The sequence below is a fragment of the Ochlerotatus camptorhynchus genome, unplaced genomic scaffold (genome assembly GCF_037179485.1).
Source record: "Ochlerotatus camptorhynchus isolate MF236.1 unplaced genomic scaffold, CSIRO-AGI_Acam_v1.1 ptg000064l, whole genome shotgun sequence".
NCBI classification, from domain to species: domain Eukaryota; kingdom Metazoa; phylum Arthropoda; class Insecta; order Diptera; family Culicidae; genus Ochlerotatus; species Ochlerotatus camptorhynchus.
In genome coordinates this window covers 3956150-3977374 of record NW_027040554.1, presented here as the reverse complement: position 1 = coordinate 3977374, position 21225 = coordinate 3956150, and the positions used below count along the sequence as shown (strand labels likewise).

Sequence of the window (21225 nt, the reverse complement as noted above, 5' to 3'; positions counted from 1 at the left end):
CTGAACACCCCCCAAATCGAGATTAGAGCCATATTTACGGAGATAAATCGATTTAAAGGTTTGGGAAATCCACCGGCCAACAAATAAAGGATTTTGATATGTTTTATTCTAGGAAATCCAGGTATAAGAATTTCGACCATCTGAACACCCCCAAACCGCGATTAGAGCCATATTTACGGAGATAAATCGATTTAAAAGTTCGGCAAATCCACTGGTCGAAAAATAAAGGATTTTGAAATGTTTTATACAAGGAAATCTATTTATTTCGACCATCTGAACGCCCCCCAAATCGTGATTAGAGCCATATTTACGGAGATAAATCGATTTAGAGGTTTGGAAAATCCACTGACTGACAAATAAAGGATTTTGAAATATTTTATACTAGGAAATCCGGGTATAAAAATTTCGACCATCTGAACACCCCCCAAATCGCAATTAGAGCCATATTTATGGAGATAAATCGATTTAAATGTTTGGAAAATCCACCGACTGACAAATAAAGGATGTTGATCCGGGTATAAAAATTTCGACCATCTGAACACCCCCCAAATCGCGATTAGAGCCATATTTACGGAGATAAATCGATTTAAAGGTTCGGGAAATCCACTGGCCGACAAATAAAGAATTTTGAAATATTTTATACTAAGAAATCCGGGCATAAAAATTTCGACCATCTGAACACCCCCCAAATCGCGATTAGAGCCATATTTACGGAGATAAATCGATTTAAAGGTTTGGAAAATCCACCGATTGACAAATAAAGGATTTTGAAATATTTTATACTAGGTAATCCGGGTATAAAAATTTCGACCATCTGAACACCCCCCAAATCGCGATTAGAGCCCTATTTACGGAGATAAATCGATTTAAAGGTTTGGAAAATCCAGCGACTGACAAATAAAGGATTTTGGAATATTTTATACCAGGAAATAAAATAAAAATTTCGACCAACGGAACACCCCCCAAATCGCAAATGGAGCCATATTTACGGAGATAAATCGATTTAAAGGTTTGGAAAATCCACCGATTGACAAATAAAGGATTTTGAAATATTTTATACTAGGAAATCCGGGTATAAAAATTTCGACCATCTGAACACCCCCCAAATCGCAATTAGAGCCATATTTATGGAGATAAATCGATTTAAATGTTTGGAAAATCCACCGACTGACAAATAAAGGATGTTGATCCGGGTATAAAAATTTCGACCATCTGAACACCCCCCAAATCGCGATTAGAGCCATATTTACGGAGATAAATCGATTTAAAGGTTCGGGAAATCCACTGGCCGACAAATAAAGAATTTTGAAATATTTTATACTAAGAAATCCGGGCATAAAAATTTCGACCATCTGAACACCCCCCAAATCGCGATTAGAGCCATATTTACGGAGATAAATCGATTTAAAGGTTTGGAAAATCCACCGGCCGACAAATAGAGGATTTTGAAATATTTTATACTAGGAAATCCGGGTATAAAAATTTCGACCATCTGAACACCCCCCAAATCGCGATTAGAGCCCTATTTACGAAGATAAATCGATTTAAAGGTTTGGAAAATCCAGCGACTGACAAATAATGGATTTTGGAATATTTTACACCAGGAAATAAAATAAAAATTTCGACCAACGGAACACCCCCCAAATCGCAAATGGAGCCATATTTACGGAGATAAATCGATTTAAAGGTTTGGAAAATCCACCGATTGACAAATAAAGGATTTTGAAATATTTTATACTAGGTAATCCGGGTATAAAAATTTCGACCATCTGAACACCCCCCAAATCGCAATTAGAGCCATATTTACGAAGATAAATCGATTTAAAGGTTTGGGAAATCCACCGACCGACAAATAAAGGATTTTAAACTGTTTTATTCTAGGAAATCCGGGTATAAAAATTTCGACCATCTGAACACCCCCCAAATCGCAATTAGAGCCATATTTACGAAGATAAATCGATTTAAAGGTTTGGAAAATCCAGCGACTGACAAATAAAGGATTTTTGAATATTTTATACCAGGAAATAAAATAAAAATTTCGACCAACGGAACACCCCCCAAATCGCAAATGGAGCCATATTTACGGAGATAAATCGATTTAGAGGTTTGGAAAATCCACTGACTGACAAATAAAGGATTTTAAACTGTTTTATACTAGGAAATCCGGGTATAAAAATTTCGACCATCTGAACACCCCCCAAATCGCAATTAGAGCCATATTTACGAAGATAAATCGATTTAAAGGTTTGGGAAATCCACCGACCGACAAATAAAGGATTTTAAACTGTTTTATACTAGGAAATCCGGGTATAAAAATTTCGACCATCTGAACACCCCCCAAATCGCAATTAGAGCCATATTTATGGAGATAAATCGATTTAAATGTTTGGATAATCCACCGACTGACAAATAAAGGATGTTGATCCGGGTATAAAAATTTCGACCATCTGAACACCCCCCAAATCGCGATTAGAGCCATATTTACGGAGATAAATCGATTTAAAGGTTCGGGAAATCCACTGGCCGACAAATAAAGAATTTTGAAATATTTTATACTAAGAAATCCGGACATAAAAATTTCGACCATCTGAACACCCCCCAAATCGCGATTAGAGCCATATTTACGGAGATAAATCGATTTAAAGGTTTGGAAAATCCACCGGCCGACAAATAGAGGATTTTGAAATATTTTATACTAGGAAATCCGGGTATAAAAATTTCGACCATCTGAACACCCCCCAAATCGTGATTAGAGCCATATTTACGGAGATAAATCGATTTGAAGATTTTGGAAATCCAGCGACTGACAAATAAAGGATTTTGGAATATTTTATACCAGGAAATAAAATAAAAATTTCGACCAACGGAACACCCCCCAAATCGCAAATGGAGCCATATTTACGGAGATAAATCGATTTAAAGGTTTGGAAAATCCACCGATTGACAAATAAAGGATTTTGAAATATTTTATACTAGGTAATCCGGGTATAAAAATTTCGACCATCTGAACACCCCCCAAATCGCAAATGGAGCCATATTTACGGAGATAAATCGATTAAAAGGTTTGGGAAATCCACCGGCCGACAAATAAAGGATTTTGAAATATTTTATACTAGGAAATCCGGGTATACAAATTTCGACCATCTGAACACCCCCCAAATCGCAATTAGAGCCATATTTACGAAGATAAATCGATTTAAAGGTTTGGGAAATCCACCGACCGACAAATAAAGGATTTTAAACTGTTTTATACTAGGAAATCCGGGTATAAAAATTTCGACCATCTGAACACCCCCCAAATCGCAATTAGAGCCATATTTACGAAGATAAATCGATTTAAAGGTTTGGGAAATCCACCGACCGACAAATAAAGGATTTTGAAATATTTTATACTAAGAAATCCGGGTATAGAAATTTCGACCATCTGAACACCCCCCAAATCGTGATTAGAGCCATATTTACGGAGATAAATCGATTTGAAGATTTGGGAAATCTGAAATGTTTGCAACGGCAGCTCCTGAAGTTGAGGCAATCAGCTTGAATTTAATAGAACCGGTCAGAGGCTCTTGGATCTTCACTGAAGTTTACCGAAATCTATGGAACTACACTCAAGCTATCGGAGCCTACACTAAATATCTTAAAAATTGACGTTTTGAACGTTCTGGACGACCTGGATGTTTTTGAAATTGCCTTTAAATGCTTGTAATATCCACAAAATTATCACTGCTTCCAGAAGGTTTACGCTACTTTTCTGTTTTCAATGGAACTAGCATAAAGTGTTCAAAATTTTCCAAAAGATTTTATAGTTTCATTAAAATACCCGAACATTTTTCAGACGCTCATGGGACTCTTAATTTTTTTGAAGTTTTCTGGACTTTGTGCTAGAAACATATGTTAAGTTCTTGCAATTATTATAAAATTAATCAAACGCACATGAACTTATCGCATTTTTTTGAGGTTCACTCAAGTTTTAACTACTTCGATGAACTTCTCAGAACTTTCCCGAAGCTCTCGGAATTAAAGATCTTTAAAATTATTTGAAAATTTCTGAAGTTTGTTCAAAATCATGGAAATTTACCGGAATTTTTTTTTAAGCTAATGTAACTGCCGTAAAGCACTCTGAGCTTCATTTAAATTAACAGAACTTTGCAAGAAAATTTGGAACTGTACTAAAATTTCCGGAACCAACCTTTGAAGGTCTTTATTCTTCCCCAAAGTTCTGAACCCTCCTGTGTTTCTTTGAACTTCCCTGAAGGTTTTTAAACATCTCTGAACACTTTGAATATTCACTAAAGTTCTTGAAACATCACTGAAGTATTCATAATGAGTCTAAATAGCTCGGAACTATCATATTTTTCTGGAGTTCCCTGAATTTATTAGAACCTCGATGAATGTGCTGTTATTCTCCTGAAATTTAAAGAACTTTCCTGAAGTTCACTGAAATGCACCATGAAAACAAAATGTTTAAAAACTACCACACGAATGTTGGAACGAATCACAGGATTTATTTGAGGTTTGATCAAGAATTTCTTTAAAGTAATCTAAGATATCCATCTTAGATTTCTGGCTCTCTGTGGTTGTGTCCATATAATTTTCATAAAAGCTCTCTAGAAATCATCTAAAGAAAACTCATGACATTCGAGTTTGTAGATCACTTCGAACTTTGAATAATTGTAGCATAATTACCTTCGAATTCTCCATAGTATTTTTCGGAGTCTTTAGGAGTTTTGCTTCGCATTTTCTTCTTCTTCTTTTTCTTCTTTTTCGCATTTCAAGCTTATTGGATATCGCATATTAGCTTATTGCGTGCTCTCAACTTAGTGTTCTTGCACTTGTACAGTCATTAATTGAGAGCTTTCTTTGCCTGTACCATTTCTGATACATCCCTTAAATGTTTTAGTCTTCCTGACATTCCATTTATTCAAAAAAAAAAAACAATTTTAAAAACGTTCAATATTTTGAGAATTTAAATTATCAATCTTTGGGATAATCATACAACATCTAATTTTTTTTAAGTAAAAATTAATCTATAACTTATTTCCCAGACAGATTAATCTTGGAACCTTTAACAGTATTTCTTTGGAATTTGTTAGTTTGTTTGTCCCCACACTTCAACTTGAATAGAAGTGATGAAGACATTAAAGACATTTATTCGATCTGATTGAAGATATTTTCTCAAAAAAAAAAACTGGCTCAGGGCTCAAGATTGATTTGCCTCATGATAGATTTTGGTATGAATTACACATACGCAGGCATGGAAAATCATTTGCATTCATTTAGTGCATTCATTTACATTCATTTGCCCCTAACTTTATTCATCAACAGAATTCCGCAAAATGGTGTATGGAGCTTTTGTAGGTATTGTTATTAGCTAAAACTTTTGCCAGTAACTCAAATCTGTATCTCTTATGCATCACGAATTAGAGCGGGCAGAACTCGTTACTGTTTTTCAGTGAATGTAAAGTACATTCATTGAAAAACAGTATTGGATTCTGTCTGCTCTGGCTCATCATGCATAAGAGATACGGATTTGGGTTTTTGACAAAAGTTGTAGTTAATAACAAAACCTACAAAAGTTCCATACATCATTTTGCGAAATTCTATTGATGAAAAAAGTTAGGGGCAAATGAATGTAAATGAATGCACTAAATGAATGCAAATGATTTTCCATGCCTGCACATACGGACCCTTTTTCCCAACGACACCAGAAACATTTTCAACGTTACCGATAAATAGATTCTGGGTACTCAATGCTGCTAACATGCTTTCAAAGTCTCTTTGATTTTATCATCAAAATCACAGAATTCAGAAGCTCATTGACATATCGAGATACTGAATCAAAATAACACTACACCGACCAAATCGACCAAAGGAGGAGTAGACTTGTGGAAATGTCGACTTATGGAGAATACGATGCATAGAAAAATTAAGAAACCACCGAATCCATAGAGTTATAGAATATCGAGCTGTGGAGAGTAGTTCCAAAGAAACTCTGGTACGAATTTCAAGTGAATTTTAACAACAATTCTTACGGGATTGAATTCTGAAGTTAATTTCATTTGAATTTGAAGAAGAATTCTACTTCTTAATATATTTTCAAGGGTATAAGATGGGAAATTCAAAGGAAATTGTCTAAAGGCTCTGGGAGTGCTCTTAGCTAATTTTGAGGAGTATCTCCAGGTAAATTTTGGTACAATAATTATAGATTACTGAAACGAATTCCCACTTTATTTTAATGAGATTTCATTAGATTTTTTGTGAGTATTCCAATAAATTCTAATGGAGAGTTTCCAGGGAGTTTGGAGGAAAATTCACGATGATTCTGAATAGAATTCCGTGGAAATTTTGAGTAGAATTCTATGATAGTTAAAAAAAATCAGGTGAATCTTAATTATTGAATGGGAAAGCGGTCACATATCATACTGATCGCACGATTCTTTCGAACTCCGGTGTAGGCAAGCTGCAAGTGTACCAACTGCTTCACTGCCTACATCTAGGCGTACCTCTGCTAACGCTTCATCGCATCGCTTTCATCATATTCATTTTCGTTGAATAATTTCCTTTCGATTCTTCTCTCCTCCGCAGGTGACTCCGGTGGTCCGTTGATCATCAGCGATCGCGGCCGGTTCACGCTGATCGGCATCACCAGCGCCGGGTTCGGGTGCGGCGTGGACCACCAGCCGGGCATCTACCACAACATCCAGAAGACAGTCAAGTGGATCCAGAATGTGATTTTAACCGTAAGCTAAGAGCTGGCGAAGAAGCAACACCTGACCTGAACCGGACCTGACGATAATGGGACGCAGCTATGGCTGAAGGTGCTGTAAAATTAGGAATCAACAGTATTTTTTTTAAACCCTACTCAACGGAAATGATAAGTCGTCTAGTGATTGATAAGGTTTATCTAGTGCAAGCACTCTTTTGCTCTAAACTAGGCCGACAGAAAACAGGATATTTTTTTACCTTTACAACACGACAACAAGCTATGAATGTGATGATCTGAGCTTTTATAAATTTCTTTAAGAATTTTATACTGTACCTTTGTTTTAAAAAACGGGAAGATGCTTCAACTACTACTACTACTCGGTGGGTGATATTCTATTTTACGGTATATTAATGCTATTTTACCTCTTCACCTCAACGAACTAGGCACAGCGTAAATTCTGTTAGCTTTTGAAACGTAGAATGCGTACATATCTCCGTAGGCAAATGATAGGAAAGTATTTATTCAAAACAAATGAATAAAATTTATTTAATTAAAATTTTAAACCTGTTGTCTTATTAATCATGATGCCAACTCTTTTCACGTGGAACTGCTGACACTGAAAGACCAAGATTAGCGTAGACAGCTGTAAAACAGATTTAATAACTTCCGTGAACGAAGATCGTGCGTGATGACAAGAAAGAAGTTTAAATGGCACTAGCCACCGAAAAACATGCCTTTCACCACTGATGAGGGATACCTATTTGAATGAAGCTTAAGATTGTTCATATTTTGCAAAACGATGCTTTGGAATATGATACACCTTAATGCCAAAAATCAGCGCTCAATTACCTCGTTTACCTCCTTGACGATAAATAAGTGCTGAAGCCGTCATTTCCCCTTTTTATAACCGAAACATAAAAATTGTGACATCGAGCTTTTCTGTCCATCCACGCAGCGTTTAAAATGCGATTTACTGCTTTGAAAAGGTGATACCTACATAAGTTGATTGCGAAAGCTTTTGAATTGCTGCGGACGAAAGCATTGTTGAAAGTGAACTTTTAAGTCGAGACAGTGTGAGGTAAACGAAGAAATAAACTTTTTATGACTTTATTGTTTAGTCGGTGGCATAGGATGTGTTGTTGTCTCCTGTTTATGGCAAGTCATCTGGTAAGTAGTACACGGTGATAAGGTTTTGAAGACGGGGGTTTTATTGTCGTTTTTTTTAGAAAGCTTCACTGCCGATCCTACTCATACTGTTTCAAAGGAGCTGCTTGTATTGAGAGTTTAAATTGTATCAACAGTCGTTCAGAATATGATCTTGTTGTCTAAGCTCTCGGTGTAGACAACGGTCCATGGGACCAGGGATGCCAGAAGGTTTAAGTGGTGTTTACATCTGTGTTGGTTTGCTAGCGCTAGGGTACTAGAACTGTACTACAAAGCAGTCACCATAATGTAAACAGGGCGTCAGCATCTACCAGCATGAAATTTCAGGACCTACTGAAATTCGTGCTAGTTGGTTGAGCTGGTTGAGCTAGTGAACCAGCGTATATGTAAACATGCCATTCAGAAAAAAAGTCTTCAACCAGATCGAATAAATATCAGCAAATGTTTTCACCGCCACTTGTGGACTTGGTTAGTGCGGCGTGGGACTCAGAGGTGGCAGGGAGAGACAAATACCTCAATCTCTGATGCCTTCTTAACATATTTTTTCAGGATTTTTAAAATTTCACAAGTCTAAGGGTCTGTCCATCAACTACGGTAATGGATAGCCCTTAAGATCGATGCTAAAGGGTGATACGGTCAAAATTTGGTCAATATCAACTTGACGTATTGCTTTCAATTTTGCATTTAAAAAACCTGAACACCCCTCATTTTGAAGGTGTGTGTGTGTAGAATGTTGTTCCTATTTTGATTTTGGAATTCACTCTTCAGTTGTCAAAATGCCGTCCAAGCAAGAAGAGCAGCGTATCAAAATTTTGCTCGCGCATCGCGAAAATCCGAGCTACTCGCACGCAAAGTTGGCAAAATCGCTAAAAGTTGCCAAATCAACCGTTACAAATGTAATTAAAGTGTTTGGGGAACGTTTGTCGACAGCCAGGAAGTCTGGATCGGGGGGAAATCGAAATGGACGACGAAACCTACGTCAAAGCCGACTACAAGCAGCTTCCGGGACAGGAGTTTTATACGGCAAAAGGAAGGGGAAAGGTAGCAGATGTTTTCAAGCACATGAAACTGTCAAAGTTCGCAAAGAAATATCTGGTTTGGCAAGCCATCTGTACCTGTGGCTTGAAAAGCAGCATTTTCATAGCTTCCGGGACTGTCAACCAAGAAATTTACGTGAAAGAGTGTTTGAATAAACGTCTGCTGCCTTTCCTGAAGAAACACGGTTGTTCCGTACTGTTTTGGCCGGATTTGGCATCTTGCCATTACGGTAAAAAGGCCATGGAGTGGTACGCCGCCAACAACGTGCAGGTGGTTCCCAAGGACAAGAACCCTCCCAACACGCCAGAGCTCCGCCCAATTGAGAAATACTGGGCTATTGTCAAGCGGAACCTAAAGAAGACCAAAAAAACTGCTAAGGGCGAGCAGCAGTTCAAGGCAAACTGGCTTTCTGCGGCGAAGAAGGTGGACAAGGTGGCTGTACAAAATCTGATGGCAGGGGTCAAGCGTAAGGCCCGGCAATTCGGATTTGGAAAAGCGGAAGCCTAACTGAATATTTTTCCTGAATTTTATACTAATTGAACTTGAAAAAGAAATTTAATTTGATTTTTTAAATAAACGATTTCACCGATTTACACGCGTTTTCCCTTGACCAAATTTTGACCGTATCACCCTTTAATTACCCAAGTCATGAATTGTTTTTCAGTCTCTAAATTTGAAATTTTGTTGACTTTCAGAATCATTTGTTTTAAGCTGACATAATAAAAATTGGGAAGAACAATTATTTTAGAAAATTTGAGCATAAATAAATAAAGATCTTGAAGAAATCTCTCAGACTACGATGGTAGGTTGGCTGTCTTTATTAAGGATATTTTCAGCCAGACGCTGGTTCATCTCCCAGAACTTAGTCTGAACCTTCAGACTGTGGAACTCTGTAAAAATTTGAGTTTTAGATTTTCCACATTCCAAAGCCCTAGAAGTTCAGATTGGTTTCATGTACCAGGACATTAAAAAATAGAGATCAGATGTCGGATTTTGAAAATTTTCCACTTTAAAAATAATTGGAACTTTTTCAAAGTTCTTGGACTTGGAGAAAAATAAACATTAATGTCTTAATCAAGAGTATTTCAATGAAAATTGCGATATAATTCAAACTCAAACGCAAACAAGAAGACTTTCAACATAAATATAAGTTAGTTTAAAAATCCCCCTTATTCCTGGTGAAACCTGAAAATTTAAAGAAATTTGAGAGAAGGGTATCTAATTAATACTAAGGGGAATTCCAAAGTAGTTCTGTGGAGAACCTTAATAGAATCCTGAGAAGAATTTCCAAAATAATTATGTAAAGAAATACCACGGAAGTGTGGGACGGGCATTTTAGAAAACATTAAAAACATTTAGAGAATGTTGAGAAAAATGGAATGGAAATAGTGAGGAAAATTTTGAGTGCATTTTATGGTCAATTTCAAAAGATTTCGAAACATAACTACAAGGAAATTTGAACTTTAATTTCAAGATAAATATGACGTTAATTTAAATCCTAATTAATAGAATGAAATCCCAGTATGTTATGTTACCGTTTTTGTTCCTGTCCCCTTCTTATCCACTTTGAGCGAGATAAATCAGGAGATAGCGAGAGCGAGGAATGGGTTATAGCTATATGTCAGTTTTGTTTGCCAATTTTTTTGACGTAGGACTACGTCTTTGATTTCTATATGGAGGTACACTTTGTGAAAACCAAAAATGGAACATGTAACAAATTAAGAAAGATTTTGAACGGTAATAACTCAGCTGCCCCTGGTCCAATTTTAATATTTTTATCACCAATCGATCAGAAATATGGCTACGCATCGATAACAATGCTTCTAAATGTTGATTTTCAACAAGAAACTATTGAAAAACTGGTAAATGTCCAGCATTGTCCAAAACCGTCGAATTAACTAACAAATCCACCAATTATCTACACGCATATGCTGCTTCCCCAGTACAGTCGTCAGAGAGTAGTAAGTAGACGAAACAAGTCGAAGTGGCATTCACCTCCGATCCTCGGGCACGTGCAAATAGGGAGGATGGAATTGCGTAATATTTTGCACACTCATCGCCATACTCAGAACCACACGCTCCCAACGACCACACCACTGTGTGGTGATGTTCGGTCGTCGAAATTAGTAGCAGCAGTAGCAGTGCTTTCGACGTGTGGCATTGAAAATTGTTCTCCAGTAACAACGAAAGGCTGCCTGCAAGCAGCGAGCTGCAGAGCCCACATAAGCAACCATCAAAGGAGGAAGAAGCTGCACCGCTATGCTATGGATCGGAATCAGTAGCTCTTCGTGAGTCACTGCGGGTCGGTCATCTATGCCAAGCGTGTCACCCTCGCTCCAAACGACATACAGCTCGACAGCCTCATCCGTGTTGAACACCCAGCTCAGCATTACTCAACCATCACTACAAAACGTTCCTTTTCAGGGCCACCAAAAATTTGTTAAATAGTATTATTTGGACATTGGTCAAGGTCATCAGTTCCCGCAAGCAGCTAGCTATCAAGGCTCAACCTGTCTATAGAAGGTGTGGAATTGTAGGCCTGAATATATTGGTGCAATTAGTTTTTCCTCAGCTTTCATTCCGCACGATTCGTTTCTTTCGTTTGATCAATCATCCTTGTAGTGACGTCGTAAAGATTGTTTCAATCAGCGCTTACATGTGAAATTTAATGTGGATTATAGAATATTTTGTATGCTACCAAAATTTATGACTGGTTTGCAACTAAATGTTGAGATAATTTATTGATTATTGAATCATCACACTGTATACCATGAAAAGGCAGCCTGTTTGTGAGTTTTTGCCTGTTTTCAAGTAAGGAGTTATCATAAAAAACAAAGCGCCAACTGGTATTTCCCGGCGACTTTACTAATAAATAAAATCAAACAAAATCTTCAAGCAGAACTAGCTAGGATTTGTTTTACTTCATATTTCACAAAATTGCTTTCGAGTGTTAAGACATCGTCTCCCGCAAATTTTACATTTTTCCCTCTACCAACACATATATCAGGGCTAGATAGATCTCCACAGGATCTATAGAATCCACGCAATTTCAAAAAATCAAAATGCAAAGCATTACGAAAAGAGGTCAGGTTTTGACCAATAGCAGATAGATTTTAATTCTAAACAAGCCAAACGATTCAAAATTTATCTACCAATCTGCTAAAATGAACAATTAATTAATTTTCAATAGGTCATTATTGAAAAATACCGAATGTCCAACTGTTGCAATGGTGATCAAAATTATCACCGAATGTCTGAAAACAGCGCATTCCCTAACACAGACTTAAAAATCGAATTCGATGCGGTCCCACTGAACGGTGCTCATTCAATCACCGTAAGTGGTGGTGTCCAGTCCAGCAGCAACAGTAGTAGCAGCAGCAGCAGCAGCAGGAGTGCTTTCAACAACAACAACAACGAAAGGCTGCCTGCAAGCAGCAAGTTGCAGAGCTCATATGAGCAACCATAGAGATAGAGGAAGAAGTCCCACCGCTAGGCTAGGATCGGAATCAGTAGCTTGTCGTGCTCAGCTCAGCATTATTCAACCATCACCATAAATTTGTTAAGATTATTATCCGGGGCACGTTCATCGCTTTACGGACGGATCGCGATCACGGGCCGGAGTGGGACTCGGAGTGGCAGGACCAAACACCGCAACAAGTCAAAGTCTTCCGGAGGAGTGTTCCGTTTTTTCCGCAGAAGCCGCTGCTGTTCTTGACGCAGCCATCACTCCTGCAGATCAACCGATCCTTGTGCTAACGGACTCACACAGCGTCATCCAGGCGCTGGAAGCCGAAGCCCCGAGCCACCCCTGGATACAAGCCATTACACGTTTTGCCCCACCCTCAACCGTTTTTACGTGGATTCCCGGGCACTGCGGTGTTCCTGGAAACGAGGCAGCGGACAGGCTGGCGGGATCTGGTCCATCCGGACCCCGCTTCACCAGGAACGTACCACTCCTAGACGTCAGGCGTTGGATTACGAATATCATCATGGAAGCCTGGCAGGAGGAATGGTTTCAGTCACGCACCACCCTCCTGAGAAAAATCAAAGAAACCGTACGACCTTGGCAAGACAGCCACAAGTACAAAGACCAGCGGATTATCTCAAGACTCCGGACCGGCCATGCGAGGATTTCCCACAATTTTGGTGGGACACCACAAGGTTTGTCCAATCTGCAGCATCCCTGTCTCGGTGGAACACGTGCTGTGTGTCTGCCCAGAGTTTCAGAGGCTACGCGAACAACACCGACTCCCAGAGAGCATCAGGGAGCTACTTGGCAACGACCCCTCGACGTTGACTGCGCTGATTGCATTCTTGAAGGACGCTCACCTATACAACCAAATCTAGCCCTCTCGTCGTGGGCTGCGCTGTCCGTGTTCTTTCACCTTCCTATTTTCCTGCCGTCGGGGTATCTCTGCCGGACTGGGGCACTGTCTCTTACGGTGGAGCTCTACCTTGTTCGCGCATCCATTCCTCACCACAGTCCCGATGTAACTCCCACTTTACATTAAGCTTTTTAAAATGTTGTCTGTCCCTTTTGGTGGGTAATCAGAGCCAGTTGTACGTTATGTAATGATAGACTGAAACGCTTTCTTTCGAGGCAGGCCCTAAGCCTGACCCTCGATTATCAAATGTGATGAACTAGCCTACGGCTAAAAATCACAAAAATAAAGAAAAAAAAAAAAAAAAATATTTGGAAATTTGTCAAGATCATCAGTTCCCGAAAGCAGCTAGCTATCAAGGCTCAACTTGGTCTCTATAGAAGGTGTGGAATTGTAGGCCCGAATGTATTGGTGAAATTAATCATCGTCTGACCATTTTCCAGAACACGCTGATAGGAAGTGTTAAAAATCCATATAGAATTTGAGAGAAGTGGGAATAATTCGCTTTGGGTGTATATTCAGTCCCCAGAAAGCCAATAAAATCAAATTTGTGAGAAAATTAGTTCTCACGAGTGCAATCTCTTGAAGTCCCTCCTTTTTTACATATTCTGCACAAACGATACTTTCCGCCCCGCCCCTTTCATATAATTCGGAAGGAAATCCTGTTAGGGGTGAATTGAATACACTTTAATACCAAAATGCACAAAACTTAAAAATTCATATATTAGAGATGAACCAGCCTAAGGCTGAAAGTCTCGTTAATAAAGGAAAAAAAAAAAAAAACATATATAACAAAAAAAATCAAAATACACCTTTTAAAGTCGGGTAGATGAATCGAAAATACTCAAGTTGACAGTCCCTTGGATTCTCTTCATCAACTTTCTTTTTGAAATAAATACTACAAATTCGATACGCTTACAAATAAAAAACGGGAAGAGTTAAGATAATTGATGATTGATCAATTAAAAGAACTAAATGTTCAAATTTGTTCCGTCCACTAGCGGTCCTACGTCAAGCTTCCGTTCGTGCCCCTAGGCACAGACCCTTCTACTTTTTTAAATGTAAATTATATTATAAAAGGAATACCTACTCCCACATGAACGGTCAACTGAAATATTGTAACCCAGTCACACCAACAACACATAACACAGAACACGTAGCTGGAAGGAGAAAGTATGAAGCTGGGCATCGGAAACAGGACAAGGGGATGGTGAAAAAGTGGGAGGGAGGTGGAAATGGGCTTAGGTCAAGGGGGAAGCTACTGGGTCAAACTGAAGGGAATGTTCTCTTTTTCTTCAGCCATTGCGCAAGATACATCGATCAATCAAGTTTAATAAGAGTTTAATAAGAGTTTAATATGTAGTGAAGTGAAAACAGTCCTCAATACATACCGGCAAGCTACCGACGACGGCATCAAACCAGCAACAGGTGAACAGCAAGTCAACCGTCGATCAGCTGAATGAGCCCCGATGTGACATCCGTCGTGCCACATGGACAACCGTCAAGCACCGTTATCCTCCGGGAACGTACCGTTCATCTGCCGTCGAGAAACCCCACCCGCTGCAGAATCCCGTCGTCGCTGGCCAGCACTGCACACACACTACAGACACCGACACCGAGTGAGGAATAAAATAATCGAGTTGAAATAAACTAAAAGGTGCTTTTGTGCCTCGGATCAGTACCGAAAAGCCAGGAGCCGACCTTGAAGCTCTAGGATTTCGAGCTCAAGCTAGCTAACAAAAGAGGCGAGTGTAGCCCACCCCAGATGATCTCTGTGGCTGGACCAGAGGTCAGGGAAATCCCTTTGAACTAGCCCATCTGGCTAACCATTAACAGTTCTAAGGACAATTCCAAGGTAGATTTAAGTAGTATTCCAGAACAATTATGAGAATTACTCGATGGAAATTCCAGAAGAATTCTAATAAGTATTCCAAACTTAAAAGGAGAATTCTATGAGATTTCGTGGAAAATTTTATAACCTTCAACATGGAATATCCTTTAACATCTCTAAACTTCCCTTAACTTATCTGGACTGAAAATATCGAAAGTCCCAAAAAATCAAAAACCTTTTCTAATGTTCTCTAGAATTTTCTGAAGATCTTGGAACTTTGCTGAAGTGTTTGGAAATTCGTTGAAGTTAATTGAACTGATCTGAGGTGCTTGGAATTTCTTAAAAGTATACACAGCTTTCCTCAAGTTCCATGAACCTCTCTGACGTTCTAAGATCTTCTTTAAAATTCCTGTAGTTTCCCTTATGCTGATGGAATCATCTTAACATTTTCGGAGCTTCCTTGTAGTGGCTGAAACTGTATACCAGTTCTCAGAACTTTCATTATTATTCCTCAGTCTGTTCATGAAATTCTCCAGAAATCCTCGGTATTTCCTTTCATTCCTCTGAACTTTCTTGAAGATTCTAAAACTTTTGTGGATCACCCCTTCCCAACATTTTCTGCACATCCGTGAGTTTATTGGAGATTTTGTGTAGTTTCTGAAATGTTTCTCAAGCTTCCTTATCTTCCCAGATATTCTCTGAAATATAATAAATTAATGAAACTTTTTGAACGAACCCGCTATTTTACTGAATTATATGCAACAGCCATAAAGTTCACGAAATTCACCTGAAGCTTGTGGTACTTTCCTGAAGTTTCCCGCATCCTTAAGATATTTAAACTAAAGTGAAGTTTTGGTAACTTCTGTAAAGTTCCTGCAGTTTTTCTGAATTTAATGGAGCTGCCCTGAATCTATGTATATTTCTCAAAAATTCTTTGAATTTCCCCAAATCTATTAAACTGCTCTGCAACTGTGGGCACCTTATTGATCTTAAGACCACCCGTAGCTCAGAAGGTTCTTGAAGTTTTTGGAATTTGCCTTAAGTTTTTGATTTATTCATCAATTTTTGGAATTTTTATGAAATTTTCAAAAAATTTGTAATGTTTTCTCATGCAAATGGAACTAACACAAACTATTCGTGAAGTTCTCGGAACTTCATTAAAGTTCCTTCAATTTTCTTGACATTGACCTTCACAAAAATTCTTGGAATTTCCCCAAAATATATAAAACTGCCCAGAAACTATGTAAACCTTAACGATCTTCAGACCTCCCAGTAGTTCAGGACGTTCTTGAATTTCTAAGAACTACCCTAAAGTTTTCAGATGTTCCATCAATTATTGGAATTTTTTATAAATTTTCAAAACTTTTTGAAGGTTCCCACATTTTTTCTGATGCTTATGAAACCAACACATTATTTTCCTGAAGTTCTCGGAACGTTGTTAAAGTTCCTGTAATTTTCCTGACACACTAAAGTTCATGATTTTGTCTCCGAAATGTATGAAGCTGCTCTGAAACTGTCGGAACCTTAACGATCTTAAGACCATCCCCTAGTTCAGAACATTCTTGAAATTCTCGGAACTACCCTGAAGTTTTCTGAACTTCCATGAATTCATGGAATTTCCATGAAATTTTCAAAGCTTCCTGAAAGTTTCTGCAATTTTTCTGATACTTATTGAACTAAAACAAAACAATTCTGAAGTTCTCGGAATTTCATTAAAGTTCCAGCAATTGATCCTCACAAAAGTTCTAGACATTGATCTCCATCAAAGTTCTTGGAATTTCCTATAAATCTATAAAACTACTCAGAAATTGTGGGACCTTTAAGATCATCAGACCTCCCCATAGTTCAAAACGTTCTACAATGAAGTTTTCAGATCTAGATCAGATCAGACTAACACAGTATTTTCCTGAATTTCACTGACCTTTTTTAAAGTTCCAGCAATTTTCCTGACATTGATCTTCAACAAAGTTCTTAGAATTTCCCCCAAATCTATGAAACTGTTCTGCAACTGTTAAGACCTCGGATCTTTCATAAATTCATTGAATTTCCATAAAATTCTCAAAACTTCTTGAAGGCACCCGCATTCCTTCTGATGCTTATGGAAGTAACAATTTTTTTTCCCTTAACTACTCGGAACTTCATTAAAGTTACAGCAATTTTCCTTGTAATTCATGGGACTCTCAACTTCTTGCAAGATTTTTGGACTTTGCTTTTTTGAAGCTAATCCAATGGCTCTGCACATCTCAAAATGTTCCTGCACAGCAGAAAAAAATAATGTTAATATCACATCAAAGTTGATGCACTTCAATCGTGTCGAAAATATGGTGTAATATTACTTGCCAAAAAGGACAAAATTATCATTAATATAGTGCATGAACCGACATTACGTTGCTTTTACTGCATTTGTTTATTTTTATGGCCATACAAATTACATGAGATTTTCGACATGATTGAAGGGCATCCTCTTGGAATATAATTATTTATTTTTTGCTTTGTGACACTGTCTAAATTGCCCTAGTGTTCCTGCCCTACAGTCCTTAGAACTTTCCTAATGCTCTGTTACCTTGTCTAAAGATCTTTAAACGTATCCGATTTTTTTTTTGCGTTCTTGTAAAGTTCTTGAAATGTTCTCGAAGTCAATGGAACTGCCATGAAGTTCCCTGATCTTCAACAGATTCATGATTATTTTTTTTTGAAGTTCATGGAACTGCCCTGAAGTTTTCGGAACTTGCACGGTCGATCAGAAACGGCTCAAAACTGTGACAAGTCGACTCAATTTCGTCAAAAGTTATTTTAATTTTCCGGACAAAAGTCGTACAAAACCTGGAAGAACTTCTCGAATATGAAGAAAATCCATGAAAATTTTGCTCAGTCTAGGAGTTTACTAATAGACTGAGTTTTATCGATATTCCTCATATTCGAGATTCTGGAAAAGACCGGAAAATTCAACTCACTTTTGATCGAAATTTCAGGGCTGGTAGCGAGTCACTTTTTAGTGACTTAGTCACTTTTTTCAAGCCAGTCACTAAAAAGTCTCTTTTTTAAAGGCCAAGTCACTAAAGTCACTATTTCTTGTAATCAGTCACTATTTTCAATTTTTTTAAGCGTGAATTTATTTCTTTACTTCAGGCGTTTAATCGTCTTTCTCTATCTACAGGGTGTCTATTCATTTTTCTAAATAAAATTATCGGACTTTTCCAGGGTTTTCCTGTATTTTAACGGATAAATTCAAGGTTTATAATAAACCTTAATTTTTAAATGCGTTAAATATATATATTCATATATATATATTTTTGTAGATCAAAAACAACAGTTTGAAGTTTATCACTTACTTAATTTCTCACTTAATAAAGATATAAAAAACTTACCCAATTTGAGTAATTCCAAGATCTAAAATTATTCAATATCTTCAAGTTTTGTATTCCATGTACAAGTTCAAGCTATTGAAAATTTTCAAAGTGCCCGAAACAAGGAAAAAAAAAAATGATTTATTTCAAGTTCGTAGGAACTTTGGCGAAGTAATGAGTAAATAAATGATGAGAACTTCAGTGAAGCTCCATAAACAAACTGTGGGATCATAAGGGAAGTTAATACGCTGAAAATATGGGGAACTTACTGGAAGCTTTAAGTACCTCAAAGCGGTTCTTTTAGCATCCGAAAATTTTCGGGAACTTTCATGAAGTTCCTAGAATTTCAAAGAACTTCACAGATGTCAATGGAACTTGAGAAGTATAGAAAACATGAGGGGTTAAACTGATGCAAATTTTGACTTTTTCGCTTCACAGTGCTTAAATGGTTTTAAATCGGGTCCTGATTAGCCTCCCAAAGTTACAACTCATTTGGTTAGAAATAGACTTCGCACAAGCCATTTGAAGTTAACATGTAAATTACTATGGAAAATCTCAACTTTATGTTCATTGCCTTTTATACTTTTTACATATTGAGCTGCGAAACAGTTTGATAGCCATTTTTATAGAAAATTTTCTCAGCTGCAACTTTGCTGAAGATCGTTTCTATGTAAAACTAGACAGGAAAAAGTTATTAATTATTTAAGAGATTGGTAAACTTATGACATGATCAAGCAGCTGCTCTGTAGGCAACACTGTATTTTGCAGTGTGACATAGTAGCCATGATTTTTGTGTCCTATTTAACGCCCCAGAAACACCAATGTTGCCTGCTGAGCAGTTGATTGAGCATGATCATAAGACATCAGCGCATTGAACCATTGATTACATTCGATCCTTGCATTTAATCAAAAAGTGGTCCTCAGCAAAGTTGTAGCTGGGAAAATTTCCTACAAGTACAATTGAAAGTTTTCGAAGCAGACCGATATGGTGAATTATTAGATAGACATGAACAAAAATCTTGGTTTTACCATAGTAATTCCCATACAAACTTCAAATGGTTTGTGCCATCTCAGTTTCTCACCAAATGGGTTCAAATTTTGAGAGGTTAGTCAGGATCCGATTTGGAATCGTTTAAGTATTGTGGAGTGAAAATTTCAAATTTTGCATCACTCTAATGAGGGGTATTGTGCAATTTTTAAGAAGTTCTAAGTACCTCAGAAAAGCTAGATCTAAAGATTTTTCTGGGGAATTTCAGACCTTAGCAGTTTCCGTAGCTATAGTCCAGACTTTTGGAGCAGTTTGAATACCTATAATCATAAATTTAGAAAAATTTAGGACAGTTCCATGATGTGCTGAAAAAAAATCGAGAACCCTTAAGATGTTCCGAGAATTTCAGGGAAGTACAGAGTCCTTGAGAGAATTTATGAAAACTTCAGAAGTATTTCAGAAACTTCACAGAAGTCCAGAAAATTTCAGGGAAATTTAAAGGTTTTTACGGGAATTCCATTTATTTCCGAGCAGCAGAACCGAGATCTGCAATAGAATTGAAAGTTTTAGGGAAGCTTCGAGAACATCAAGACAGATTATAGAATAAAAGGGCAGTTCAAACAATTTCAAGGAAATTGTAGGAACCTTAAAGAAGTTGCGAGAAACTCAGGGAATTCAGAAGCGTCAGGATATTATGAATATATTTCAAACAAATTGCCGGATTATCAAACAAATTAAGAGACCTTCAGGTAACCACTGATAAGTTCAGGGAAAATAAGGGACCATTTTTAATTTATAATGTTTAAGGGAAATTGTCGAAACTTCAAAGAAAATAATTGAATTTCAGTAAAGTTGCGGGTCCTTAAAAAAATACTGAAAATTCAGGGCAGTCTAGAGAACTTGAAAGAAATTCACCAGGAAAGTCTAGACTATTGAAGAAGTTTTAAATAAATGTCGATAATTTAAGGGAAGTGAACTTCAAAAAAATCTTGAGAACTTTAATGAAAATCATAGAACTTTATTACATAATTATTTCGTTCTAATTCCATGAAAATTGTGGTAGCACAAAAGATCCAGAAATTTAGAAAAACTTCGACAACTTCACAGAAAGACTGTGGTCTTCACAAACATTTCGAGAACTTTATAGAAATCGATAGAGATTAAGGAGAGATCCACGAACTTCAGGATTTTTTATGAACATTGAGCAGGCCAGTTCCTTTAGTTTCAGAAAATTAGTGGGAAGTTTAAAGCAGTTCCCAGATTTTCAGATAATTTCAGAGACGTTAAAAAATTAATTGAGGTCTTCGCATACGTTCAGAAGCTCACTGAAGCTTAAACATTTTTAGGGCGGTTCAATTAAATTCAGCGCAATCCAACAAGATTCATGAGAACTGAGAAAACTTTAGAGAAGTTTTGAGAATTTCAGAAAAGAACAAAGAACCTCAGAGCAGTTCCGTTAACATTAGAGAAGTCACATAAATTTAAAAGAAGTTTTGAGAACTTCAGCAAATTGTTAAACGTTTAGAGGAGATCCATGATCATTGAAAAAAATTAGGAAACTTTAGGAAGTCTTTTTTTTTATATCTTTATTAAGGAGACTTTCAGCCGTTGGCTGGCTCGTCTCCGCTTTAGGAAGTCCTAAAAAGTTCAGGGAAGTTTGAGAATTTGATGAGAAGTATTGTGAGTCTCAGGCTAGATTCTCAAACTACAAAAGAACTTCAAGGCAGTTTTATTAACTTCAGGAAAAAATTGGGAACTTTCAAGTAGTT

At 37.4% G+C, this 21225-nt stretch overlaps 1 protein-coding gene across 1 annotated transcript in view; it reads left to right on the top strand.

Annotated features, from left to right (window-relative positions):
• LOC135696991 (plasminogen) overlaps positions 1–7225 on the top strand; it is a 48178-nt gene extending 40953 nt beyond the window's left edge. The window contains exon 6 of the mRNA XM_065216536.1: positions 6586–7225. Coding sequence (XP_065072608.1) covers positions 6586–6749 — 164 coding nt within the window. The 3' untranslated portion in view covers positions 6750–7225. The remainder of the gene's footprint in view (positions 1–6585) is intronic.
• Positions 7226–21225: the final 14000 nt, after the last annotated feature.